This window comes from Talaromyces rugulosus, chromosome III (genome assembly GCF_013368755.1).
Source record: "Talaromyces rugulosus chromosome III, complete sequence".
Classification (NCBI taxonomy): Eukaryota; Fungi; Ascomycota; class Eurotiomycetes; order Eurotiales; family Trichocomaceae; genus Talaromyces; species Talaromyces rugulosus.
In genome coordinates, this window is record NC_049563.1 from 4,544,906 (window position 1) to 4,572,483 (window position 27,578).

Consider the following 27,578-nt stretch of genomic DNA (forward strand, 5'->3'; position numbering starts at 1 on the left):
TTTTAAAAAGAACATTGCACATTTCATAGCACCGGCATTTTTTTTCGATCACATTCAGTTCAAATACACCTCCCGAATATACCAAATATACCTTCTGTCCGTGAGGTGTGCTTGCCTAGTGCCTAAGATACAAGATTGAGATTCCACTTTTCACTGAATATGCTCAATTCTTGTTAAGATCAAGTCTAACTCCCTCTGAAACGATAAGACAAATGGTATCGATTAAAACAAAACAGTGAACAGACCACGCCTTGTAGAAAGAAGAGAGACACAGTAGACCGCCATGGAAATGCTCAGACGATGCACACCCACACCAAAAGGGTATAGACCGGTGGTATTATAGCAAATAACAAGCAAGATCACCTGAAAAAATGATGCCTCTTTTTCTCCTTTTCCTTCTTAAGAGGCTTTCCTGGAATTGGCGTTCCGTTGGACGATCCCTGTGGCGACGGTTTGTTGTTGAGAGACATGGTGGCAAAGGCAATTTGTGCGGCCTGCTGCTGAGGGGACTGCACGGGTTGGTGTGGCTTTCTGGTCACGGGTGGCGGAGGATCTTTTTCAAAAAGGTGGGCAGGCGCTGTCTGTCGAGGCCTTTCTGCCGGTATGTCCAATCGTCTTCTGTCTGTGCTTAGATCGCCTAGTTGGCGAAGAAAGAAAGCTGGATTCAGCATATGGGAAGATGCCAGGTACACGTCTTTGGAAGATGCCTGGGACATTTCATAGCAGGCTCGTGCTTCCGCATAAGTGGCGCCGCCAGCCATAAAAACTAAGATTCGTTGACGAGGTTGATCTGCGGAAGATCTAGTGCGGGCCCAAGTTGGCTTCGCGCTTCTTAGAGAAGATTGTGCTATTTGATCCTGCATGGCACCCTCTGGGTCTGTTTGAGGCCGGGTAAATGGAAAGACTGTCGAATCCAAAGTGCCTCTGACTTGATCTTCAAGCATGGCCTTGACGTTTGGCTCAAATCGCGAGAGGCTTACCTCCTCTTGCTGTGAAGCTGTGGGAGGCTTGCATGGAAATAGTGGATGATTTGCTGGTTTATTATCTTTGAGTGGCTTCTCAATTCTGGCGCCGAGTAGATCCAAGTTGTGAACAACTTCGCCATCCTGAGGGGGGAGCTTGGCATGAGCCAGTAATTTTCGAATATCTCCCGCTAGGAGACCGTCTCGGTACATCAAATAAATAAGAATTAGCCGCAATCGATCCGGAGGGATAATGGATTCGTCATCCAAAAGACGGACAAGCTGAATTGCAAGGTTTTTTGGTTTCTTGTAATCCTCATCTAAACCTGTAGCTAGAGACTATATTGGAATTAGAAGATGTTATAGTTATATATCACACTGATGAGAACGAACCTGTTCAACAGAACTAGTTTCTAGCATGTTGCGCTCTTGGAAGAGCTTCATACACTCCTGTGCCATGTTCAAGTGCAGAGTGTAAGCATTTTTGCCGGCTTGGAAATCCGACAGGCCTGCCAACATGTCTTTGATAGTATTAACACTGACGTTGGACTCCCTAAGACAAAAGACGAAAGAAAAATAGTTAGTATAACATCCTTGTAGCATTAATAGGAGTAACTGACTCCTCGGCAAACTGGGGGTTTGCTGCTCGAAATTTCGCAAAGTCTTCGGCTAATCTTTCGAGAACATCCTTCATATGAAGATGTCTATAGTCGACCCAGATGCGGTCATGATCGCCAATATCCATATCCTTGACTTCCTCATTTTCCGAACCCTCGTTGAGTACTGTTTTATATGTAACTTTGTCGCCATCCTTGATGGGTAGCAAGTCGTGTGCCATAGCCTGGTAGGTGAACTCATGGAGCAACGGCGAAAACAAGTCCATGGATCGGTCAACGATGAGCAGAACGCCTCTTGGTCGCGGCGTCTGCGGCGGAAATTCTCTGTTGGAATGAGCATATCTATCCAACTCGTCTTGGACAAAGCGAGCCAGGTGCGAACACAATACCCCAGCCTCGTGGGTCGGCGCCCGAGGTCGATAGTACCGAATTACAGGGTACTCGCCCAAGACAACGCAAAGGGAAACGATCTGGATCTTCTATCAGAATGTTCCGATGCCGTGATATAATGTATAATATAGGAGATCCCTACCTTTCGAGCCAATCCTTCCAAATGTTCCCGGATCAGATTGTTGCAGCCCGGGTGAAATAGTATGGGAAAGCTCCAGGGATCCCGGAATGTGACGAGCTGGGATTCTCTAGGGTAGAAATCGATGTTCAAAGTTCGCATCGATCCAATCAAATCGCGAGCCATTTGCGAACGGTCCAGCCTCGCACGTTGCTGTTGGTCCAAGACTTTAAAGAAATGTTAGCCCAACGTTCAGCACAGGTACAAACAGCTCCTCACTTGCTGTCCAGACGACAAAAAATCTCCCGTAACGCTGCTTCTCCAGGTCTGCCATGAGACAGTCAATTATGTGAGGTAGAGGCGACAGAATATACAGCGCATCCATCTCCTTGTTGGCCTGCCGGCGATGCTCGATCTGTTCGATATCTGCGTGTCTATTTTAGTTCCCTATTCTTGAGAGCTCGGCCACGTTGCCTTACTTGTCACATTGTGATTTAGAATATCGTCTTCGTTCACTGAATTGTCCAGCAATTTCCGACTGTGCTCATCCACCACCAAAACTTTCCACTGAAAATACGGTCAGCCCATCTAGTATGCGGGGTCGGAGGTGTAGGGACAGCGGCATACGTCATTTCCACCTGCATGGCGGATAGCATCCAAAATAACTGTTTATGCAGCTGTGAGAAAGAGAGCATGGCAGAGTGGAAGCTCCAGCTGGGGACTCACTGTCGCGTTGAATGTTGATCAATGAAGGAGCCATGCTGCCGAACAACAACTAGGCCCAAGTCCACATTGGCGAGTAGCAGTCAGACCCCGGGTTGACAGGCAGTCGGAAAGCCTGCTTTGGAGTGGCGAAGAGAGAGCCGGGAGGAGAAGGAGACAAGAGCCAGGGATAGGGTTGGACTGTACACGAGCTGTTGTTTGCGAAAGACAGAGTATTATTGAGTCCTGATGCGACTCCCTGGATCAGTCCCCACCATACAGAGAGAGACAGCAGTAAGTTGTAACGCACTAACTTGGGAGCGGGAAGCCGCGATAGACCCGCGCTAGGCCCGGAGCTGCTTAGCGGACCCGCTCAGGGATAACAGCCTCGCAGCCAAATCTACAATATTTTTTGCGCCACGGATTTACTTGTCGCGGCGTCCATCGGCATCACTTGCGCCCACGTCTCTGCACTGCGCTCTCAATGTGCTCATCGCCTTGTTAAAAGCCACTGTATAGGGCTTGGCCATGAGGTTGAGAACGCTTCAGGGCGCTCAGTGCCTGTTCTGCTCGGTCAGACCGCGTCTCACCACCGTCTCAGGTGTCCGGGAATTCGCATCAACGTCGGTGCTGGCAAGGAAGCCAGGTCGTGGAAAGGTAATCTCTCTTGGATTTTATAGTCCTACTACATTCTAATCATTTCTTTGTGGCTATAGCCTAAAGGCTCGCGTGCTCCTGAAGGCGAATGGGTGAAAAGGAAGGAAGCCCAGTTTCCCATCGTGGTCGAACATGCTTTAAACGAATACGGGAAAAACATCGATGTCACGGACTCGGGATTTGATAAATGGACCGCGTTTGCTCGCAGAGTCAACCACGCAGCGCGGTTACGACTAGGCCCGGAAAAAAGCGACTTGCTGACTCTCAAAGTGACACTTTTTGACGCATTCCGGACAGGCGGACAAGCAGGCGTGTTAAGAGAAATCAGAACCCTACAACAGAACGAGGATCTGACGGCCAAGTATGAGAGCCCCAACGTGGTGGAACAGAAGAAAGTGGCGGACCTTCGTTATCCAGCTGAGTGGTATCCGCACGCTCGCGCCAAACGCCGCACGATTCATTTGCACGTCGGCCCAACAAACTCGGGGAAGACCTATCGAGCTTTGAAGAGGCTTGAAGGGGCACAGAGAGGGTTTTACGCCGGGCCGTTGAGACTGCTTGCGCAAGAAGTTTATGCCCGATTCACTGCGGAAGGTATTTCATGCGCTTTGATCACGGGGGATGAAGTTCGCATTCCCGACACTGCTCCACGGATTCTCAGCAACACCGTGGAAATGGTCAATCTTAACCAAGAGTTTGAAGTGGGTGTAATCGATGAAATTCAAATGATTGCCGATTCCGATCGCGGCTGGGCCTGGACAAGAGCCTTTATGGGTACCCGTGTTCAGGAATTGCATGTCTGCGGTGAAGCACGGACGGTACCTTTGATCAAGGAACTTGTGGCTCTGACCGGCGACGACTTGAAAATCCATCGGTATGAGCGTCTGAATCCCCTAAAAGCAGAAGACACCAGTCTCCGCAACGACTTTCGAAAGCTGCGGAAAGGAGACTGCCTTGTTTCCTTTTCAAGAATAGGGATCCATGCTCTTAAAAGCGAGATTGAGAAAGTTACAGGCAAACGTGCCGCTATAATTTACGGTGGGCTTCCGGCAGAGATTCGCACCCAGCAAGCCAGTTTATTCAACGACCCGGACAATGACTACGATTTCCTCGTTGCAAGCGATGCGATTGGTATGGGTCTCAACCTGTAAGTTTTTAGTAATCGGTTCATTTTTGCATTAATTCTGATTGTCGGGGATAGGAAATGCCGACGCATTATTTTCCAGACGTTGATCAAAAGAGGGACCATGGGCCTCCACCGACTCACGATACCAGAAATAAAACAAATCGGCGGCCGTGCTGGCCGTTATCTCGCAGCAAACGAGAAAGTATCAGATGTGAAGTCAAAGGGGGCCAATATAGGGTTGGTGACATCGCTCGAAGACGTGGATCTACCGTATATACGTGAGGCGCTTGACTACGAGCCTCCGCCGATCAGAGCTGCAGGTGTTTTGCCCAATGACACTATATTCCAGCGCATCGCAAGATACTTCCCCTACGACGTTTCCTTCAAGTTCCTCATCAACCGCATCATGACAATGGTCGAAGTCCATCCGCTCTTTTTCCTGTGCAAAACACGGAGCCAACTTGAAATTGCTGGCGTTCTTGACAAGTGCCATGATCTCAGCATTGACGACCGGCTAATTTTCATGGCTGCGCCTATTTCCGAACGCGATAGCATCCTAGTGAACGCTGCCAAGGGTTTCGTCCGTTGCGTCGCTACAAACACGTGTGGCCGTCTATTGGATATCCCGGAACTCAATTTACATGTACTTGAGGCTCCTGTGTCTGGTAGCAAGGATTACATGACCGAACTAGAAAGCCTGCACAAATCGCTCATTCTATACCTGTGGCTGAGCTACCGTACCGGCGGCATCTTCACAGACCGAACCCTTGCAACCCACGTCAAGGAAATGGTAGAAGAGCGCATGATGCGAGCCCTAGCCGAGTTCTCGTCCAACAAAAAGCTACGAATAGCGGCGTCGGCTCGTCAGAAGATCAAGATGGAACAGCAAGAGGCTGAGCAGAAACGCATGCTCGCTGATGCCGGGCTTGCTCCTGCAGATATGGGCGGCGAAGATGCTGTCTTGTCCCAGGATGGGCTGGAGTCTGAGGGACTGCAAACTGCAGCAGTTGCTGTTTAAATGGGAAGGGGGTTTGGTATTTTTTTTTAAATCTCCCTTCTCCTGGTGTATACTATTAAACAATCTTGATTTATGATATCAGCATAGCGACAACCGGGTATTGGATTGGGTGTGTGTATTATCAACATGGCTGTATTATATTTGATCCATTAGTTAGAGATGTACATTACTAGATTTAAAATATTAAATTGGATCAGTTATATTAATCCACCCTGGAGATAAAAGCATTATTATTGTCTATATCAATTGATACATATCATACAGTTGACACTGGCCGAAACTACACGCTAATCCCTTTCTAGACATTATTGATATAGCATCACCGCCGGCCGCGTCCCCCCATTAATTTACATCCCACACGACAAGAGCAGGCAAGAAAACAAAACATGCCTATTCCTATCATATATCACGGAGTAGCAGAGGGCATATCCGCAATCCCCTATGTCTTCACAATCCTCAAAGCGGCAGCGGTCGTCACCGTGGTCGCCCTGCTCAAATACTTTTTCGGCGGAGCTCGCAATACCTCGGTGCGGCTGATGCATTCGAAAGTAGTCATGGTGACGGTACATCCACCTTTTTCCTTTTTTTCTTATTCGGAAATACCTAGGGTGAAAAAAAAAAGAAAGCTGATAGGTATCGGTTTAGGGCGGAACATCAGGCATCGGTGCCGCAGTCGTTTACGACCTGGCCTCTCGCGGCGCCCAGATTATCCTGCTCACGCAGCACGCACCCACCGACTTGTTTCTTGTCGATTGCATCGAAGACTTACGCCACTCAACAGGCAACGAACTCATCTACGCCGAACAAGTCGATCTTACCTCCCTCCACTCGATCCGCACATTCGCCACGAAATGGGTCGACAATGCACCTCCGCGCCGACTGGACATGATTATATTGTGTGCAAACACGCTGAAACCTTCTGGCGGTAATCTGCCTAGGATTACGCCAGATGGTCTGGATGAGGAGTGGCAGGTGAACTATCTGGCTAATTTCCATCTGCTGAGTATTCTGAGTCCGGCTATCAGAGCACAGCCGCCGGATAGAGATGTGCGGGTTATTTTTAGTACGTGTTCGAGTTATATTGGGGGCACGATTGATCTGGAACGGACAGAGGGGGCATTGTCCAATGGCAAGAAATCTACAAAAAGGGCCACCTCTAAAGCCAGCGCCAGCGAAAAGAAAAAGAAAAAGAGCCCGTCGAGCATATACGGCATGACCAAATTATCCCTCATGATCTTCGCCCAAGCGTTTCAAAAACATCTGTCAGCTTACAAACGACCGGACCAACAACCCATGAACGCTCGCGTGCTCGTGGTCGATCCAGGGTTCAGTCGTACTCCCGGAACACGCCGTTGGATCACGGGAGGCTCTCTCTGGGGTCTGTTCTTGTATCTAATCACATGGCCTTTCTGGTGGCTGGTTCTCAAATCTCCTCAACAAGGCGCCCAAACGTTTCTATACGCTGCCATGGAGGCACAGTATGGCCGACGCGAAGCCAAGGGTGGCTGGCTTCTCAAGGAGTGCCGCGAAATCGAGTACCTGCGCAACGAAGTCAAGGATGAGCAATTGGCCAAGCAGCTTTGGGAGTTTAGCGAGGTGCAAATTCAAGAAAAGGAGAAAGAAGCTGCCACGAAGCGGGCTTTAGCTAAGAAGGAACAAGAGGAAGCAAAGAAGAAGGAAACAGAGACGACGAAGGAAAACAAGGCAGATACAACTGCTGCTACCTCGAAAAATTCATCTACGTCTTCTTCTGCTACCTCTTCCTCTGGCAAAACGCAAACAGCTGGGTCGAGAAGGAACAAAAAAGCTAACAAGTAACAACAAAAGTGGGAATCGGCGTTTTGAGTGCATTATATAAACTCACATTATATTAGCGGCATTTACTAGGCATAGAATTAAGGAACGGGTTGTTTGGTTTTAAAAAGTTTCAATATTCAAACGTCATTCATTCAGTCTATCTAAGAAAATATCTTTTTCCTGCAGCATTAATCTGTTTGCACTGTATATTAAACCAGTATTTACAGCACCTTTTTCAGATGTTGGAAAGATCTCCGGTCTCCCGGCTTGTTAAGTAAATCCTCTTCTTTACTTCTTCAGAGCCGCGAGCAGCTCAGCGGGGGGCTGCTGGCGGTATCCCTGAGGGTTGTTCTTGGTCCAGAGCCAAAGATCCTCACAGGCCTGCTCGAGGGTACGCTCAGTCTTCCAGCCAAGCTCCTTGCCAGCGCGGGTTGGGTTCGAGGTGAGATCCAGCACGTCACCAGCACGGCGGGGTGCAACCTCATAAGGCAGATCACGGCCGACGGCGGTAGAGAAGGCCTTGACCATTTCGTACACGGTGCTTCCGCGGCCGGTTCCCAGGTTCCAGGCGCGAACGCCGGGGTGGTTGGCGCGCAGGTAGTTGAGGGCGCGCAAGTGGCCGTTGGACAAGTCGAGAATGTGAATGTAGTCGCGGATAGCGGTGCCATCGCGAGAGGCGTAGTCTGGGGTTAGAAGAGTCAGCAAGCTTAATCTTCGTAGAGCTAGAGAAGGGTGATGTCTTACCGTCACCAAAGACCAAAATCTTCTCACGCTTGCCAGTAGCAACCTGGGCCAAAAGAGGAAGCAAGTTGTAGGGGACACCCTGAGGGTCCTCGCCCATGATACCACTTGGGTGAGCACCGGCCGGGTTGAAGTAACGGAGCAGGGCACCGTTCCACTTCTCAGCCTCGTCAGCGTTGCCGGCCTTGGTGGCGTTGTTTCGCTGGGCGTTGATAAAGTCCGTGATGGCAGTCTCAACAGCAAACTTGGTGTTTCCATAAGGGTTGGTAGGGCCAAGAGGGCACTCCTCTGGGATAGGGATCATGTTCGGGACGCGAGTGGCATCGCCGTACACGGTGGCGGAGCTCGAAAAGACGATGTTGTAGACATTGTGCTTCTGCATGGAACGGAGAAGGTTGATCGAGCCATAGACGTTGACGTGGTAGTAGTCGAGGGGCTTCTCACCCGACTCACCGACCGCCTGTCACGAACAATCTCTTGTCAGCTCGCTGATGCAGGCAGAAACAGAGTGTAGACAGAGTCTTACCTTCAAGGCTGCAAAGTGGATGACGCTGTCAATGTCGGGGTGTGCAGCAAACACCTTGTCGAAGCCGGTAGAGTCGGTGATGTCGACCTGGAAGAAGTCGGGTCTCTTGCCGGAGATCAATTCAATGCGGTTGATGACCTCTGGGGACGAGTTGAACAGGTTGTCGGCAATGACAACCTTGTAGTCAGCCTCCAAGAGAGCAAGGGCCGTGAAGGAGCCAATATAGCCCGTTCCTCTGTGGTTGAGTCCGGATTAGCTTGCTGAGGACGCATTTGTGGAAGTGTGCCGACTCACCCCGTGACGAGAACTGAGCCAACAACCATTTTTGCAATTGGGCCGAGATGAAGTCTGTGTCTAAAAGGGTTCTAAAAGAAATTGGACTGAAGCACTCTGGGAGAGATGGAGGACTGGGAAAGACAGCAAAGCAAGCAAGCAACAGGAGCGGGATGGCGGGGCAGCCCAAGTATCACGGCGGGGCGAACAAATATCGGTGAAATCGGCCATTGACAGCGCTAACCCGTCCCAGGGGCGTCCGGCGGGGCGTGCGAAATGAGTTGACAGCGAACAGAGAGCACGGGATTTTTCTTCTTGCAGATCTTCTTGTTTCGTGCCGATTGATCCCGAGAAAGGATTGGGGCTTTGTATTTGCAGGGTTACATGCCTTGTCTGGCATCCGGTAGGAGTAAAACAAGTTTTAACAGCCCGTACCTAGTTTGTCCTAATTAGTAAGTTTGTTTAGAAAGCCATGAAACACACTAGATATAGTAAAAGGGGAACTGTGTGTGATTTGACTCTTTTTGTTAGCAATGTCTAATCATCAATTTTGAATTGATATATCTTTTGAAGAGTCTGGTATAGTCCATAGTGCTACATGTACATGTAGCATTCTTCTAATCGGCTTTTATATACTTCCGAAGCAAAAGGTGACTAGGTTGAATTGAAATATTAACTATCTTTAAAGCAATATAAACACACTATACATGCATGTGTACAATTGATATAAAACATAAAACCCCGCTTTCTTATACCTTATCTAGGACTAACGACAATTAATCAATTGATAGCAATTATAGATGGTGTTAGTTTGGGGATCAAACTCTTCAGAAACCGAGTTATGTTTTGTTCTGTATGTGACACATTTCAAGTCACTAAACCTTTCTTCTGACTATTATAATAATTTACAAGGCAAAATGTAAATGATTGAATATAGCAGTATTATCAGTAGATTAGATGATCAATGTACGGGATAAATGATTGGCTCCTCCGAGGGGAATCAGCCTTGCGCCAGAACGTTCCCCTTTTCAACCTGATCAATCAGTCTTCAGCTTCTACTGATAGAACAGTCCGGCTATGGGATATAAGCATAAGCAATCAACCTGAGATACCACAAGAACATTCAGATTGGGTTAATGCTGTAGCTTTCTCGCCTGACGGCAAGCAGGTCGCTTCAGCATCTTCTAATCAAACTATCAAATTATGGGATATGAACGCTTCCCTGTGCCCCGTCAGGTTGTTAGGGAGCCCTTTGATCACCGTCTCTGAGTCTCGTAAATGGTGCCACCAAATTCAAACTTCGGATTCAGTTATGAGTTTCAAATTCTCATCTGATGGCCAATTTCTCCATATGTATTTTTTCCGCTGCCATAATTTCCATCACCCTAAATACCTCCATTTTCATCGAAATCTTCTTCAGACGTCGACCTATCGGCGATGTGGTGCTGAACGATCCAGAATATATGTAGAATCGTTCGTCACGTTTTGGGCTTCTTCTGTTGATGTCTCAACTTGCTCTATCGAACACAATGTGCGGGTGTAAATGTCTGCGATACGTTCTCTCTGATAAGCGGATTACCGCCGGAAGAGTCATGTCGTCAAGTCTTGAAGTGGATATTAAAGACTTCTCGTAACTCGTTACACTCCCAGACTCAGCCGCTTTTCTCGGTTGGAACTTTGTTCAAGATATCGGCGGAAGTGTTCCAGGCCCTTGGGTCGATAGAGCCAATTTTGTACGCCAGAGCATGACTCATTGAGAATGGTATATTTGCGGAACTTCTGTGCTCCATCTACCAGATAAAAATGCCCCAGTGGGAACTAGGTAGGATGGACTGGAAAAGAAAAAGAAAAAAAAGCGCTAGATTGCTTCTTGCCTGTCCACTCATTGCTGCCTCAAAGTTTCCGATGAAATACTAGACAATTGGCCATACTTCGCTCGCGAGAGCATGGGATCAAGTCGCCCAGGTTCTCTCATGAAAACCCACGCCCTCTGTCAAAAGGAAATTGGCAAGAACAACATCTGCCTCGGCACCCTGGATAGAAGAATAGAAGACAGTAGCTACTTCGACGTGCCGCAGTGACGAAAGGCTGACCATAGAGAGTGCAATATTTTTCAAAACTGTTGTGGTGTCCTTGAAATCGGCCTTATAGGGAGTGATAACCATGACCTGATTTGCCTCGACTGTCTTCGACAGGACCAAATCCACCGGGACATCGACCTGCATTTCGTCCACGGCTACTCGCGGAAGTTCAATGTCCTCCAGACCAGAAAGTTTCCTTAGTTAGCAAAGCGTTTATGATCCAGAGCTTTTGATGTTATCGAGTATTCCTCTCGCCCTCTCAGAGAACGATGCATATGTCTGTAGCTCCTCGCTATATTCTGGGCTGCCATCGAAGGTTGGTTGGTTTAACCGGTGAGCGATCGGTGAGTTTAGGGAACCGTACGGCTTCACAAGGAATTCCGGCGACACTGAACAGTGAGTCTGGTAATTCTTTCATCGAGAGCTGTCTTCCAACTTGTGGACTCGTCTTCCTTGAACCTCTCGAACTCGGCATCCGTATTTGGAATTGTGCAATGAAGCTCTAAGTAAGCATTCCAGTTAGTCATTGAAGGTAAACCGTAAGAAGCCAAAAGTTTCCTCACCTTTCGACCTATGTCTAACCAGCAGAATGGTAGTGGCCAATCTTTCGGTTTAGTCCCTTCTATTGTTCGTACACTCGTCATTTTGAAAAGTGTTTCTTCGCCAAAGTCGAGCTCCATATTCAGAAACGATCCAGAGGTGACATGCTACCAATGTAGGCGGTAACGAGAAGACATGCTCAGGACCGTTCTTCAAAATATCCTTGTGTTTTCCCCCCGGATATGGTGAGCCAACATCTTTGGTTATACAATCATCTCGTGATAATAACCTGATGCGGCATTATGCATAGAGCTCAGTGAGAGAAGCTCAGTGATAAAAGATGAAAAAGGAAGATTTGGACTTTGATTCTCATAGCCGATAGCAGCTATGAGAGGTGTTGTGAGGAGAGAGAGAAGGAGGAGGGAAACAGCTGCCTTTTAAAGCCAACCAAGACAACTCCTCTTCCCTATTTGGACGCCGACAAAAATTTGCCGGTGCCGTATTCGATCACGGAGGATTAACCATCGAGATAAATTATTATATGATTTATCGTATCTCCAAGACATTAGTTTCTTTGTTAATAGGGGCTGTGCCAACGTTCATATTGGTATACTCCTTGTAGGTCAGACTGATATCGACAATTCGGTATCAAAAACACAATAACGCCAGTCCTATTTAAAACGAATATTTCCCCAAACCGACAAGATAAAAACACAGGGAAGCATGTATGTAAAGCATTCCCATATAAGCCGCAGACCAATATATATAAATACACAAATTCCCCACTAAAACAAAACAATTAAATGTTTCGTGAAATGCAAATTCTTCAGCCCATCTCAGTAGGTAAGATGAGTCAAAAACGATTAGCCGTAGCTTTCGTAACGAACTTACCCAAGCCAATTCCAGTACTAAATTGACTCTTTTTTTTCAATTATTTTCTTCCTTCACCTCGGAGGCGAAAGTCGGTCAACGAGAATATCCCATTCGAGACGTGTTGAGTTAGACGTCGTCTGCGTCGACGGTACCCGTATGTAGCTGTTAATACGAATAGGGCAGTCAGGAGTAAGCCACCCATCACTTTCAAAGCAACGGATAGTCAATTTTCTTCTTTTTCGTAGCCCTCAGGCTTTGGGATATCGTTGATCTGGAAGTAGCGGGATGTGCCTATCGGGTTATGGTTAGCGGCTTTTTCTTGCGGTAAATCTGGTTGAATAGTCGTCTTACAAGAGTAGCCCTTCCAGTCAAAGTTCTCCGAGGGATTGCAATGGCATTTCAAGTCAAGTCGTGTCTGCTCGCCAGTTGGGCAGTGGGTGAATGGGACGTGGTAGTAGGCGATTTCATTGAAGAAGTGGATTTCTTCCTTCTTCAGAAGAAGACCCGCAGCAATCGAATGCACAGGGGCGTCACCCCATCGCTCGTAGAAGAACCCGCCATCTTTGTCGAGAGAGTTGAAGTAGTCGATATATGCATCAGATCTCAACCACTCCAAACTGCCGACCTCAAAGTTGGACCACTACATGGACAAATAAGCAACCGATCAGACCCCCCCAAAAAAAGGAATTAGAAACTTACAAAGTGGCACTTGTTGTATGTTTTCCCGCCATCGTCGCTCAAAAAGCCCATCGAGTTGTCTTCCGCAATGTGCTGGGGACTGGCGGACATGAACTTCTGGACGCTGTCCCAAAGTGTGGGAATGGTGTCGAAATACTCGTACAAGCTGAGCACGAAGCTGTACTTTTTGTTGTTCTCCTTCATGTATCTAAACGGGTCAAAGGAAATGTCGCAGAACAGCTGAATGCTGGGCTCCACGCGCCAGTAGAACTCATAGTTGAGCATTAGCTCATGGCGGAAGAAGAACCCAGACTCATAACGACACATGTGGCGGTAGCTCTCTGAATCTCCGTAGATGATTTTGCGTTCCTTCATGTCCTCACGCACTTTCTTGGCCTTGTCCCGATCAATCCAATCAGGGTATGACCAATGGTCCGGGGGGATTATTCCGTAGTGAGTAGTCCCTGACACCAAAGAAGTTGTGATTTTCTTGAACGTGTCGTCAAAGGGTTTGTCATTCAAGAAAACCCAATCGTAATGGTAGTTTCGGTTGAAGCGATCCTCAACCTGTCGGATAGACTTTGCGATATCCCAGACATCGCTATTTCGCGCCAGCGTCACAAAAGTCGCATTGACACGGTCACCGGATGGAGTCAGAGACTGGGGCTGGGAGATGGCCGGGCTTTGGTGGCTTGTGTCCACGGTATTAACGGTGTTGCCAGTATTAACAGTGCCACCAGTATTAACGGTATTAACGGGTTCCTGGCCCTTGCCCTTGGTGGAAAGAAGGCTGGAGTCGTACCTCTCGGGCAGAGGCAATGATGATCTCGAGATGAAGCCTAAAATTGCCAACCCCTGGTGGTGACGCGGAATCAGTATTATAGATTTTGATTACCTCCCGATGCAGGGATAGCAACTCACAACGAGAGCAAACAGCAGGTACCGGATATACCCTGAAGACATGATGGGGGGGATTCCAGATCCAACGGGGATTCGGGTGCTCAGTTTCGCGCAACGTCGACTGGAGCGAGTTGTCCTCTCAGACAAGCCCGATCATGTATCGCCCGGTCGAAGCGAAAGGTATAGGTGAAGAGAAGAAGCGAGTTGTTTGGAGTTAAGACGAAGTTTCTTTGTGTATTGTCTGGCAGGAGGCGTCAAATGTTTTTGGAAGTCCCGAGATAGTTCATGAAACGAACGACAGGAGACACGGGAAGGCGTCAAGGGCGCATCTAATCAGAAATGTGAAAAGAAGACGAAAGAAGAAAAGCGAGCACACTGTGGTCGATGTCGAGAGTGCAAGCAGAACAGATCAATTGGTAGCGTACGTATTTTGTTTGGTGCTTGCGTGGCTGACCTCAGCTGCGGCCTGAGGCAAGAGCCGATTCGTCACGCTTGGCAGTTTCATGGCCGCATGCAGCACACCCCTATTTTTACACGAAGTTATTAAAAATACATAACAAGTAACTAATTTTTCATGTTGAAACATGTATTCGATATATAGATATGTGTACTAGTGGTGAAGAATACTATTTGAGTAGCCTCTGCAGAAGCATGATCTTTTGTATGAGCTCGCTGCGCCCACACAGTGATTGCAGCCAGAAACATTTCCGATCTCAATAATAATACAATGGCAATAATCTCACAATAAAATTATAAAATTAATAACGGGCGCAATCGGATTTATAACAGTGCTGTCTCCAAGTGGCTGCCTCAGGCACCAACACCCGCGCGCACAGGCGAAAACCAGGTTAAGCTATCGCCGGCTTCCACTCCACCCCTCACAACTCTCGGCTCTGGCCTGCGGTGCAGAACAGAACCGCACCTCCCCCTCCTCCCCACCCTTCCTGCCTTCGCCTTCGCCTTTTTTTGAAAGAGAGCCATCATGTCGTTCTTTGGCTTCGATACCTCCCTACCTAGGGATCGCCAAACGGGCCAACAGTCCCGAGGCATCTTTGAAAATCCAGACCCATTCGCCGAAGTCGCTCGCGCGCAGGCGCAGGGCCTGCATGAAGGAGACGATGATGCGTGAGTAGCTGTATCTGGAGAAATGTCTGTCTAAGGTGCCGTTGCTGAGACTAGTGGCTAGAATTGACTTCGAGGATACCTACGATGGACTCGGTGACCAGCTTGACGACGACCAAGATGAGTTCAACGATGATACCTTTGGTGGCGGTGATACCAGCAAGGACTTTGACTTCTTTGGCAAGACCGCCCAGGTCTCAGATGTCATCAATGAAGAGCAAGTCCGCTACACGCTTCAGCATCCCAAAGCTGCAGAGCCTCTGTCTTCTGCGTCTGCTCAGCATCAAGCTCCGGCCACAGCGACGGCACCAACCGTTCCTCGACTGCCGAAGAAGACTGGCTATGAAAAGTATCAAGGCTCCGATTTAATTCCTGAGATTGCAGCCAAGTCGAGCGTATGGGGAACCAAGCCGCAAAGGAAATCGGCAGCCGAGACGGCCCCGGCTGCAGCCATGCCCATGTCTATGCCCGCTCCTTCGCCTGTGCCTGTGCCTGCATCCGCTCGGAAAATGATGAGTCTGGAAGAAGTTGAGGCCCAAATGCGGTACCACCCACAGTCCTCTCTTCATCAAAGCATTCCCATTGCTCCAAACCTCGAACTACCCCCCGGAATACCACATGGCCAGAAAATATCACCTTTCCCCGATGGCTTCCCTCCCCTGCCACCAGCCGATTTGATGGCCCTAGAACAACAGGCCTTGGCTATGGGGATCCCTCCAGCTCAATTATTGCAGCAAATCTTTCAGCACCCACCTCCCGGACCACCTCCGCCGCCTATGCAGCCATTACACAGGCAGCCACCGCCTCTGCCTCAGCAACAGCGCCAGCCTAATATTCCCCAGGCTCACCGGCCTCAGCAACCGCAGCAGCCCCAGCAGATACCTGTGTCCTCTCAGGGCGGCGCCCCAGTGATTACTGATCCGCAGCAGTTGATGAACCTCTCCGAGGATGAACGTGTGACGTACTTGATGGAAGACGCGAAACGTGCGAAGCGAAATCACAAGATTTTCATTCTCTCCCGTGGCAATGGTCTAATGTCACCGCAAGACAAGAACTTCATCACTCGGATCCAGCTGCAGCAACTTGTCGCCGCCACTGGAAACGTGAATGACGACCCAGAGTCACTCTTGTCTGAAGATTTCTATTATCAAGTCTACAGCCAAATACGTGGCGCCCCTCGCCAACATCCTCGCCAACCGCTAGGCCATTTCGCTCAGACATATCTCTTCCAAACCGGCAACCGCACAGGTGGCCATGGTCGAAGACAGTACCAGAATGCGGATAACCACATGCAGCGCATGCAGCAGCAGGTGCAACGCGCTGTTGAGGCGGCCAAGGCAAAGCCGAAGAACAAGCAACTCATCATCGAAGGAAGCCTCGGAAAGATTTCCTTCAGCAACGCCAAGACACCGAAACCGTTACTGAATATAAAGAAGCCCGAGGGCTCAGAAGGCCCCAAGCCTAAACGAGCAACGGCCGATCTTAGCGCTAGCGATAGAAAATCAATCTTGAACAACATTGAAAGTGTCTATAACATCTTGATGCAGATGGAGGATATTGAGCGGACGATGCCTCCGCCGCCGGAGGAAGGCGACCCCGAGTCGATTGAAAATCACATGGAGTGGAGGCAGAAGATGCAAAGTCTAAACCAGGAGCTCTGGCAAGACATGAAGGTTCTGGAGCCTATTGTGCCGGGATCTTCGGTGCCACACCCGTTTATAGCTTTCTTGTCATACTCCAAGGGCAAGAAGGCCATTCCTCGTCTTTTCCGCCAGATTGATCAAGAACAACGGGTCACCGTCCTGACCATGATAGTTGTTAACCTGGACTCCCTGGATGTAGTCCGCAAAGGCCAATTACTCTCTGGAGAAACACAACTCCCAACGGCAGCTCGCGAAGACATTGAGCTATTTTCCCAAACTGTCATGCCGAGCTTGCTTGGCTATGTTAACGAAGCCCCATTCAACATCATTATCGGCCTTTTAGGTCTGGTACTCGCGCAAACTCACGTTCTCTTCGTGGCTAAAAGCAGAGTCGGTCTGGGTATCATGACAATGCTGCTCAGTCGAGCAGAAATCGTCAAAGAGGCGGGCCAGGCCGAAGAGCATGACTGGGAACAATGGATAGAAAAGTTCAACCAGCTATTCGATTCTTTGGAACCTGGACTGGCCGACATCTTCCCCGGTTCTATCAACACTGGAGACGACGTGTATGTTTGGCAGTTTTTGGCAGCAGTTGGCATTGGCGCCAGCCCAGAGCAACAGCAACGGCTGGTGATAGCTGTAAAGTAAGTGTCTTTTCCTGTTTTACGATTTAACGATTTACATGTCTAATTACTTCTTTTAGGGACCGTGTTATGGAAACTGTGGCCCAGAGCAAGACTCTTCCGGCTGACATGGCAAGTCAACGACTAAGCAATGTCAACCTTTTCATGCGGGCTATCGGTCTCGACGTTGAACTTCTTGGTTGATGGGTGCCACTATTGACATTTCCTTTATGAAAGAAAATTTCCGGCATTTTTTTTATTATGCAAAAAATCAGCGTCTAGGTGGCGACGTTGCTATCGGGTTACATATTTTTTCCTCTAGACTCGATGGAACTTGATGAACTGATGCGTTGCGATTGGGATACGGCCACATACCTTCTACTGCTATGAACTGTACAACAACAACCCCCCTTTTTTTTAAAAAAAAAAAAACTTTGCAGTCTATTGAACTGCGTGAGAAAGTTCCCGGAACTGATGATGCTAATATTGTCTTAATCGGTGAGAAAACGCGTTAACGGGCACTTGGATGTTGGTTTCGCAAGAAATAGGGTACAAAAAAAGAACCATCACTCGAGACTTAGTATCTTAGTAATTTCAAGAGATTTCTAGCAATTATATTCGTGTACTAGACGATATGCTCGGATGATATTCGGGTAAATAAAGATAGCGTCACTTAATGTACACTCTATTTAAAACAAAATCTCTTGATAACCGAAGTTAATTGAGAAAGAGTATAAGAGATCAAAAAAAAAATTGTGACCAGCCAGAACCTTCGGAGCAAGCGATGAGGACCACAACGAGGTATTCTAACCACCTTTTTTTGGCTGTTAGTTGATTGATACTTTTTGGGGGATTCAAGGTGGAACTAACCATACCAAGGTCACGGTGCTCCACTAATGGCTTGAAGTAAGCTATGTGCTTGGGGGTCGGACTAGACGGGGCAGGTTAGATATTGAGGCTCTGGATTGACGCACGAGACAGCTTTGCTTGATGGGAAAATGACTGAATTAACTGTGTGTAAGGATAAATACAGACAGGATTTGTGTGAGGTTCGCTAATAAAAACTGTTTTCTTTGTTTGCTTGCACGTGAGTGCAGGTTGGCCTGAGGCCGATATGTCAACACTTGGTTCGGATGAACCAAGTATGGTTAGGTGACGGTTCAGGTGTTACGGGGGTAATAACGTGCGGGGTTGTGGTATCAATGATATATATATCTAAAACACTAACAATAGTAAAAAGCTTATTGAAATATTGGAAGCTTATTCCACATTATAAACCTGAATTTCCAGGATTCGAATCGACCTAACACTATAAAACGTCCTCCAAGGGGAAAGAAAACGAGCAATTGTAAATTCTTGATACACAAAAAACTCCGGTATAATACATATACATGACTGGCCTCCTAAATATCTTTTCAACGAATCTAGTCGGCCTTTGGCTTCTTTGTACCATACTTTGATCGACTAGTCAATCGAGTTGCAACACCACCCTATTCTCCAATTAGCCGTTGTTTTTGTTTCCAAAAAAAAAAAACGAATACTCACCAAATCCAAAGCTCCTCTAACAAGGTGATACTTCACACCAGGACAATCCTGCGCACGCCCACCTCGAACCATAACGACACTGTGCTGCTGCACATTGTGGCCCTCACCGGGGATATAAGCAGTCACCACACGCCCACTACTCAAACGTATCCTTGCCGTTTTTCTTTCTCCAGAATTGGGCTTCTTGGGCTTTGTGATACCAGTCTTGAGACAGACACCCTTGAGCTCTGGGCGATTGGCCAGTGCTGGGGACCGTCCACGGCGCGCGCGCTGCTCTTTGCGGCATCCACGTCGGACTTGGTTGTAGGTTGCTTGTTGGTTGGCAGTGATGGAGAACAACCGGCGGCCTGCTGCGGCAGCTGCCACAGCAATTTTCTGTTGTTTCTGAGCAGCGAAGAATTTGGTAGATATGCAAGTAGGGCGGAAAACGGGGGTGAATCGGGATGATGATGCTGCTGCTGCTGGTAGAGCGGAGGAGAAGTGTCGTCTTGAGGATAAAGCTGGTAGTTGTTGTTTTGTTTGCGCAATTGATCGGAGCATGGACGTGGCGTTGCGGGCAGAGGCCCGCGAGCAGATGAGTGTCGACATGTCTTAGTTTGGAGAGTTTAATGTTCGCAATGCTGGAAGAGGTCGAAATTGTTTTCGGCGGGAGAGTCAAGACGGAGACGCACCAGCGGTAGGGTGTGGTATTGTCAGGACCCACTTCTGACCTGACAGGAATTTTTGTCAAGTTTGACAAGGTTTCGGGCGGCCTGCGTCAGCCCCCTAATTACTAACAAATTACTAGGTGGCAATTAATTGTAAGGAATCTTGAAATTTTCGAAAATTTACACAAAACACCAAAATTGTAAGCGCCTGGCATGCCCTTGAGTGGTTATAGACCTCAATTCCACCCTCTATATCCAACGAGGGCCGGCGGCTCAGTCGGTCGAGGCTTTATAAATAACGGCCTCACCGTCGCAAGATTACGCTTAATGCGTGATGATTTCGAAATTAATAGAGTCAAGCTGATTTGAAGCCTGCGGGCTTGAGATATAACCCATATAAAATCTGATATTGGTGTAATAATGCCCAGGGTCCCCTTTTTACCCCCTCCGGGAGTGGTTTTTATATAACAAATCCCCCCCAAAAAGCTTCAAAATACGACCCCCGGGGGGATTGATCCGGAGGCCGTCGCACGTCGTATTGGGAGTGAGATTCGTATTGAGGTGTTTATAAAGGGTTGACGATGCAATGGCGACGCAATAGCTTCATGAGAAGAAGTCGTCGATATCGATTTGGTTTAGATTCCCAACCGCCGGACGAGAAAGGACGATAATCGACTAAACCTAGATAGGAAATAGATGCTGATTTGGGTTTTTATTGCATTTTCGAACGAATTGGACCCAGGCAGGTCTCGCTCGCAGGCTCAGGCCTGCAGGACCTGAGCGGCCTGAGCGGCCTGGATAAGTGCAGTCTCGTTCTCAAGCTGCAGAGGCTCCTCCAATATATGAGGCATCTCGCCCCATCGAGATATAAGATTATCCTCCTCCGCCAGGTGGTCATTGTTATCCTCGATTTCCTGCTCATCTCGAAGCGACCGAGCGTTGAGATAAATAAAAGTCACCATATCCGTGTGCGCAGAGGTCATCCGATTTCTTGATAGCGTCAACTGGCGATTTTGTGCAGAAAAAGCACGCTCCGAGGGTGCAGACGTCGCGGTGGTGTTGAAAAGTCGTAAAGCGAAGGTTGACAACTCTCTTGAGGCTTGAGACGTTGATTTCTATAGAAAATTATTAGTATCTGAAGACACGAAGCTATTCACATCTTACCTGGACCTCCCAAAAGCTTTTTGGATCTGTTTTATGAGACCAACACCTTGATTGGAAGAATTCTCCAGCAGACGTGCGGAACTGAGCAAATTGCAAAGTAGCTTCTTGAGGCTTTTGGGTGCAGTAGCGCTCAATAGCCTGAAAAACCTTACCCTGCAGCGAGCTGGGCATATCTTCATGGATTATGAGGGGATTCAAATAATAAGCTGCCCAGTGTAGATCCTGCACTTGGCGACGCATTCGGTCATGAAATCTTGAAGCCATATAACTGCTTATATCGTTGCCAACAGTCCATGATTTTTGGAAGGTCTCAAGATGTCGCATAATACCAAACCATCTTCGCAAAACACAGCCAGCATGAGATGCCACCGCTTCCGAAGCTTTTATATGCTCATGGATAGGTTTTAAGAGGACAAGAATTTGACTGAGATCATCCCAAAAATCCATAGAGCGAAGGATTGATTTGATCTCGTCCTTGCAACGGTTATCTCGCACGTACTGAGTAAGCGCTTTCTCGTTGTTCTTGAGGCTCTGCAGCATGAGATATTGACTGCCCCAGCGTGTAATTATCGAACCCAGCAGTGCGCGCTCTTCCTTATATTCTTGAAGCTGTGTTTGCCGAAGAACTGCAAGCTGCAGTGGCGCAGTGTTGAAATGAGTCACAATAAGCTGGGCATTTCTGAAGACCTTGCTGATGCTTGGAAGAAGTATAATATCTTTTATTAGAAGTTGCAATCCATGAGAATCACACCCTAATGAGAAAACGTGTTTTGTTTCTTCTCGTGATGCCAAAATACCCCATAAAGAATGCATCGTACTGCAAGTATCTGTTGTAATTGAATTAATTCGTGATAAATCATTGTTCGTGAGGTCTTGAAGCTATCCACAAATATTAATTAGTAAAATCCTTATCTCAAAAATAGGGGCTTACCTCGGTAATAATCCAGTTAGCAAGATTTTCAGCAGTTGCAGTCTCATCCTGCAGATCTCGTAGTCCAATAAAATATGACCGCTTTGAGTCAGATACAGATATATTCAGAATTCGACGCTTTCTAATATCTGTACTCTCGTCCAAACTGACGTTGAGATATTGAGATTTGGTAATCTTTTGAAAAACCTCATCCTGCACCGTGGCATAGCAGTGTGGCAAAATTGACTCGATAATTTTGTTGATTCCTGGAATGCGATAAGTAGGATCTAATGCACTTACCAATAACCTCATCTCATTACTGTCAAAGGTCGAGAAAGGCCTTGCACCAGTAAAAATTGACATCCCCAACAGCTGGTCAATTTCCTCATGAGATTTTTTACCCCCTGGAAAGCTGCCAGGAGATATAAGAAGCTGAGACGCAGGAGGTCGAGGAATCTGCCTCCAAAAGTCGTCAGAAAGAGAATTCATGAAGCTTCGACACTTTATAAGATGTGCTTTTTGACGTGTTGAGTGGACTGCAGATTGCTTGTAAAATCGGCAGTGCTTGCACTTGACTCTTTTCTGAGAAAATCATATTAGTAAGCGGGATAAGCGAGGTCAACTATGAAGCTATTTACTTTGCCATTAATTATAAAGATGTCGAAGGCCAATTTGAGGATATCTGAGGTGATATCTGAAGGGAGAAACACGCGCTTTGGATGTGTCATGATTTTTGAAGCAATTGATTTTATTTTTGACGAAGGTGTCAAAAAATCAGATTATATATATATGTAGAGAGGTACCTCCAAGAAATATATATATATAATTTCAGGTGTTTATGTCAAATATTTGGTATGTACCGACCCTGCATTCTGATTGGCTGACTTGGCCAGCCAGCCAATAAGAACGACTTAATAGACCCACTTTTAATTTCGCAAAAAATGTCAAGTATTTACCGTGACAACGCTTGTCATGTCACGTTTTACAGTGACCGCCTTAGTCAGGTTTTATACCAAACACTAACCAGCGGCGATAGGATCACGTGACAAAAATGCGCAAGAGGTGTCTTGCGGCAGACGAAGAAGCTTGTACGCGCGGGTAGTGACTGCCTTGCCTGAAGCTCGATCAACGTCCGTCTCCGCAAGCTACAGACAAGCATCTTCTCCTCCAGACAATTTATTCTATCGCCGTTGATATATTGGACAGTTCTTCGAAAGAGGCACGTCTAAACCAGAATTACTATCTGAGATAAAAATCCAAGTTCCAACGACCCGACACCACCAACCTACCGCCAACATGGTATGACATTGCCATCATCACCCCATCACGATCTCAATCAGGGCTTCAATACTAACATACCGCCAGTCTCTCCGCATCGCACCCGCAACCTCGCACGCCTCATACACAGACAATACCATCGGCCGCCAACACAGCTCCGCCGCCAGCGCCCCCCATCCCAGCAAAGGCGCTCCCTCTGCCCCCGGTCTGCCCGACACACTGCGCAGCAACATCACACAACAAGCACCCCGCGGCACACCGTCCGAAAACGCCTCTACCATCCCATCATCAATCCACCCGCTCGAAGCCCGCCTCATCGCCTGGCGCGAAACTCAAGATACCCTGAAGATGGAATCCCTTCGCCGGGCCTACGGCATGGCAGAGCCCATTCGCCGCGGAATGGAGCTCAAGATTGTCCGTGACGCGAGCTTTACGCCCATGGCTCTGGGTGGGCCCAGGCGGAATGGTGGGAATGTGCATGAGGATATTCTGGCTCTTGGGGGACGGGATACGGAGCTTAGCTGGGAGGATATTTTCCACAGTATGATCTTTTACCATTCCTTTTTATGGGGGGAAAAGCTTGTTTTTGCTAACAAAAATAGATGACGAGTTCCGTGAGCCACCGGCTATCCACGATGAAATGGAGAAGCGGTTGAAGATGGACTGGTAGAGAGTGGTTTGATATCGTCATTGGTTACTTCCACGGTAGCAGTCGATATTAGATAGATTTCTTGTACCATTTTAAACAGACAGCTGTTGTTTCTTTCAGTCAATGCGAATGATTCAAGCTCAATGCCAGGACGATCTTTTATAATCCTTCTTTCTACTCTACGTATATTAGGGTTATTGTAAACTAGAAGAATATATAAATTTGATATTCACGACCACAGCTGGAAAAAAAACAAGAATATATGAATAACGCCAATTTTAACCTTGCGCCCATTGAAACGAGAGCCAGACATGAAATAAGAATAATGAAGAGAAAAGGAAAGAGAAAAATGAGGGGGTTGAGATATGGTAGGTAAGACTGAAAATTAGATGCTCTTCTCTGTAGAAGCTCGATAGCCATTCTATGAATGACACTGAGAAGGAGAGATAAAAGGGGAAATGAGAAAAGAAAATAAGAAAAAAAGGGTATCGTAAGATGAAAAGGAGGAGGCTCGTTTCTGAAGAATAAAAAACAAAAACAACAAAAAAAGTCTCCGGAAGCTAGACTATAAGATAATACACCGGCAGCCGGGACTGCGGTCTGCAGCATCTCGGTCTCGACCAGAATATGACTTGCCGCCTTTGGTGTCTTCTTCGTCTGCGACTTCCTGGGGCTTGACCGTCATGTGAATGACATTGGGTGCGTCGTGAGTTAGACTTGAGTCTAATTATGGGTTAGCATTGATTGTCAAAAAGGAAAGGAAAGAAAGATGCTGACCTGATAGTTGTGACTTGTCGTCTAGGAGCTTTCCAAATGAAATAAGCCGGATGTAACTGGGGGATGATGGCCGGGGTTCCCATTCTAAAAGACGCAAATTAGCCCATCGAATAGTCGACTTCTTTTGAGTAAACTCCTACCTGAACGCCACTCTCTCCAAATCAACTCCTTGAGCGTGTATACACTCATATTGAACGGATCGTCATTTTCCACATTGACACTTCGTCCCCGTAGGTACTTTGCATCGATCTTGAAGGGATGCCGGGCGCCGGTTGTCAGAAGCAAGGTAATCACCAGCTCGGGACCGACGGCGCTGTCTTCCTTTGCGGCGGCGGCGGCGGCGGCGGCCTGGGATTGATCAGAGGTTTCGCCTTCGGTGACGGCCACTACTTCTGATTCCTCGCCAGTCTTGATTCCAGCTGATGTCGTTGTCGTAGTTGTTGGTGGTGCAGGTGTTGGTGTTGCGTCGCCAGCGGATTCCGTAGCGTGGGCCGGTGTGTCCTCTTGCGGTGCTGTCTCGGTCGCTTCACTGGGTGTGTTGTTGTCGCCGTTGTTGCTAGCTACTGGAAAACTCTCCTTTCCAGTCTCGTCTGATGATTGAGGGACAATGGTGGCTGCAGTGGTTTCGGGCGTGGCTTCGCTATTCGACCCGACAGCGTCAGCAGCCGGCGGCACGTTGTCGGTGGATGCCATAGTTAAATCACGGCGTGATTCAGATGGTCGCAAATGGACACAGCGTTTTGGAATTAACGCTGAACCAAAAAAAATAACGGACAGAAACGAAAAGGGGGGAGTGGAATAGGTCAAATCGGGCAAAGCAAAGCGGAGATGAGGTCGGAGAGAAAGGAAGCGAGAGAGAGAGGTGCAGCAGAGATGGGAGCAAGCCGAGCGGCGAACAATCCGGGGTCTCTGACCTTAGTAGTTAGTGGTGCCGAGACCCAATCGACTGCGAGCGTTTTAACTTCTGCCAACGACAGAAAAGTGGGACGAGCAAGTCGACTCTGTGATTACTTTGTTATTATTAAGCCCGATGCATCGCCACCTGGAATAATTAGAAACAAGCTGAGAAGCGACGAAGAAAAGAGGGAAATTGTCGTGCAGTGGTGAAACAAAAATGTGGCAGCTGAACAAATATCATCATAATTTAACGATTCATGTCAGAAACTGCGACAGATGCGGCTAGTTTATCGTTATTATTACGGTAATTTGCAAAAACTCTCTTCGCTTTCCTCTATAATAAATATAGAATAGTGTAGGAATAATATTAATCTGGAAATTATACTGTATCCCTTGACATGAATTTTTATTTATAATATATATATGGTGATAAATATAATAACTACAGAATACAAGATACTGCCTATGACAGATTGCCAGGTTTGGAACAGGGATACATGTATCTTATGATATGCTGGCTAATGTTTGGAGTACTAGTTGTGGAGCAATTTATTTAGCTAGTAGCCATTCTATACAGTTAAGCCAATAATATTTTGGTATGATAACTAGGAGTAACATTTGAAGCAACCCTAACGTTTCCCCGTAATCTTGCTAAAGAAAGAAACATCTAAGCCTTCCTGACGCTATCAATTGACGTTGCAACTAAGCCGTTCCACTTCATGGGCATAGTATACAATACTTTAATGAAATTTTTAGCAATCTTCCCAATCAACATGATCATTGTCGAATCCCCCATTGGTTCTGCCACCTATACATAATTATATACGTACATAACAGGCAGGTTTAAAGTCTGGCACCTGAACACGAACTCGAAAGCTGTACATATGGAATGATGTGATAGAAGAATGAAGTTTAAAAAATAATAGATTATGATTTTTGCCTGAAGGCATTAGTAATTAGATACTTTGCAGCATCGAAGGTCTACCAATCAGAGATGGAAGCCAGCCGTTTCCGAGGTACGCCGCGATTTTTTAAAAATGAAATAGAAATATCTGCAGCAAAAGCTGGTAACCGCTTCAAAAATTCATCGAGAAGAATTGCCTCTGTCTCATTTCGAAGAATATCCAGGTTGTCCATCGTCAATGCTACTGCCGCATCTCTGATCTGATCATCAGATTCAGGTGTTAAGGTGTATATTTCTGTGATAACTGCCTCGAACGACTCCCTATTGAGCCGGTCTAAAAAGGACGCCCGGAAGTATCTTTCTGTTTTGCTTTTTAAACCATCGATCTGGAAATAGTCGGCTTGAACATACATCCGAACGTGGAATTGACATGCAGTGAAGTCTCTTTGGTATTCTGGTGGGGAGGTGCCGTCCTGAGAAGGCTCTTCCGATGACTGTTCGGGATTGATTTCCTTCTCTTCATCTCTGTTGATGCCAGGAGTATAATCGCCGGTATAAAGAAACTGGAGCACTTTTCTAATCACAATCGGATCTTGGTCTCCGAGTTCAATTTTCCCCGATGCCTCCTGCAGAAGCCACCCTAATTAGCTGGCATTCGGTTAAAGCCGAAAACCCAAAACAAACCTTGAAATTTCCACCACATGACCTCGCGAAGTAAGCAGATCTAGGACAGACAATGTTCCGATGGGCTGGAAAGACTTCAGTGCCACAGATAATAGTCAAATCACTGTACTGTGGGTTCAAGTACAAGCTAGCTCTCCATTGTTAGCGTACTAGAACCTACGAATACAAGCAGTAATTGATACATTCACCCATACCTGGCAAGGAGATTCAGCATTTCTGCGGATGAGTCATTGTCACTCGTTACAGACTGCATTTCTTGTGTATGGTTCTCATAGCCAGTTTTAGGCCAAGTATAACTGCTCTTCTTTTTTTCCCCCATATTGATAGAAGCCAAATTATTTAATTCTATAGAAAAATTTCTCGGCTCATGGGGTATTAATAGGTACCGTGCAATGCGGGAATTGTGTAGATGACGTGGCATAGCAGGAATAAGTACAGCTCATGTGCATCAAGTTCAAGCCTCAAGCTGTCTGATAGGGTAGGTAGTTACACCCATGCCTCAACCCAATGAATAGGAGGCGAGTGATTGTCAAGGGTCTGCGATTGGCACTTCTCTGTTTAAGCACGGATGTCATGTTGGCTTGAGATGTGATAGATGGACTCGCTAAAACTACTGAGCTGCTGAGACTATCACGAGCCAACAACTCACTTTGCTGTTTGAGAGCATTAATATATTCGGCTCAATTTTTCAATCTTTTCAAATTTTTAATTTAGTTTTACAGTTTTTTCATCTGTA

General features: G+C 47.2%; 10 protein-coding genes across 10 annotated transcripts; 3 read left to right on the top strand and 7 right to left on the bottom strand.

Moving 5' to 3' along the window:
* Positions 1-359: 359 nt before the first annotated feature.
* Positions 360-2,847, bottom strand: TRUGW13939_06341 (uncharacterized protein; the record flags this gene model as incomplete). Its single annotated transcript, XM_035489494.1, has 8 exons — positions 360-1,301; positions 1,356-1,515; positions 1,583-2,049; positions 2,112-2,314; positions 2,367-2,513; positions 2,567-2,654; positions 2,715-2,752; positions 2,814-2,847. 8 exons carry the CDS (start codon positions 2,845-2,847, stop codon positions 360-362), a joined length of 2,079 nt encoding a protein of 692 aa, XP_035345387.1.
* A 461-nt stretch (positions 2,848-3,308) lies between these two features.
* On the top strand, positions 3,309-7,435 carry TRUGW13939_06342 (uncharacterized protein; the record flags this gene model as incomplete). The annotated part of the gene is made up of 5 exons (XM_035489495.1): positions 3,309-3,446; positions 3,506-4,593; positions 4,648-5,584; positions 5,908-6,153; positions 6,236-7,435. Coding segments are annotated over 5 exons (3,582 nt in total), but the record flags the coding sequence as incomplete, so codon positions are not given.
* A 240-nt stretch (positions 7,436-7,675) lies between these two features.
* On the bottom strand, positions 7,676-8,977 carry TRUGW13939_06343 (uncharacterized protein; the record flags this gene model as incomplete). The annotated part of the gene is made up of 4 exons (XM_035489496.1): positions 7,676-8,070; positions 8,132-8,588; positions 8,655-8,889; positions 8,949-8,977. The coding sequence occupies 4 exons, from the start codon at positions 8,975-8,977 to the stop codon at positions 7,676-7,678; spliced, it is 1,116 nt and encodes a 371-aa protein (XP_035345389.1).
* Positions 8,978-12,644: 3,667 nt separating this feature from the next.
* Positions 12,645-14,062, bottom strand: TRUGW13939_06344 (uncharacterized protein; the record flags this gene model as incomplete). The annotated part of the gene is made up of 4 exons (XM_035489497.1): positions 12,645-12,712; positions 12,773-13,061; positions 13,121-13,954; positions 14,021-14,062. The coding sequence occupies 4 exons, from the start codon at positions 14,060-14,062 to the stop codon at positions 12,645-12,647; spliced, it is 1,233 nt and encodes a 410-aa protein (XP_035345390.1).
* A 919-nt stretch (positions 14,063-14,981) lies between these two features.
* On the top strand, positions 14,982-17,591 carry TRUGW13939_06345 (uncharacterized protein; the record flags this gene model as incomplete). Its single annotated transcript, XM_035489498.1, has 3 exons — positions 14,982-15,124; positions 15,186-17,408; positions 17,468-17,591. 3 exons carry the CDS (start codon positions 14,982-14,984, stop codon positions 17,589-17,591), a joined length of 2,490 nt encoding a protein of 829 aa, XP_035345391.1.
* A 1,220-nt stretch (positions 17,592-18,811) lies between these two features.
* TRUGW13939_06346 (uncharacterized protein) lies at positions 18,812-19,520 on the bottom strand (the record flags this gene model as incomplete). Its single annotated transcript, XM_035489499.1, has 2 exons — positions 18,812-18,877; positions 18,933-19,520. The coding sequence occupies 2 exons, from the start codon at positions 19,518-19,520 to the stop codon at positions 18,812-18,814; spliced, it is 654 nt and encodes a 217-aa protein (XP_035345392.1).
* Positions 19,521-20,340: 820 nt separating this feature from the next.
* Positions 20,341-22,142, bottom strand: TRUGW13939_06347 (uncharacterized protein; the record flags this gene model as incomplete). Its single annotated transcript, XM_035489500.1, has 3 exons — positions 20,341-20,694; positions 20,744-21,622; positions 21,675-22,142. 3 exons carry the CDS (start codon positions 22,140-22,142, stop codon positions 20,341-20,343), a joined length of 1,701 nt encoding a protein of 566 aa, XP_035345393.1.
* Positions 22,143-22,949: 807 nt separating this feature from the next.
* Positions 22,950-23,601, top strand: TRUGW13939_06348 (uncharacterized protein; the record flags this gene model as incomplete). The annotated part of the gene is made up of 3 exons (XM_035489501.1): positions 22,950-22,952; positions 23,019-23,472; positions 23,534-23,601. 3 exons carry the CDS (start codon positions 22,950-22,952, stop codon positions 23,599-23,601), a joined length of 525 nt encoding a protein of 174 aa, XP_035345394.1.
* A 544-nt stretch (positions 23,602-24,145) lies between these two features.
* TRUGW13939_06349 (uncharacterized protein) lies at positions 24,146-25,050 on the bottom strand (the record flags this gene model as incomplete). The annotated part of the gene is made up of 3 exons (XM_035489502.1): positions 24,146-24,303; positions 24,358-24,441; positions 24,498-25,050. The coding sequence occupies 3 exons, from the start codon at positions 25,048-25,050 to the stop codon at positions 24,146-24,148; spliced, it is 795 nt and encodes a 264-aa protein (XP_035345395.1).
* Positions 25,051-26,235: 1,185 nt separating this feature from the next.
* On the bottom strand, positions 26,236-27,161 carry TRUGW13939_06350 (uncharacterized protein; the record flags this gene model as incomplete). The annotated part of the gene is made up of 3 exons (XM_035489503.1): positions 26,236-26,784; positions 26,843-26,969; positions 27,037-27,161. The coding sequence occupies 3 exons, from the start codon at positions 27,159-27,161 to the stop codon at positions 26,236-26,238; spliced, it is 801 nt and encodes a 266-aa protein (XP_035345396.1).
* Positions 27,162-27,578: the final 417 nt, after the last annotated feature.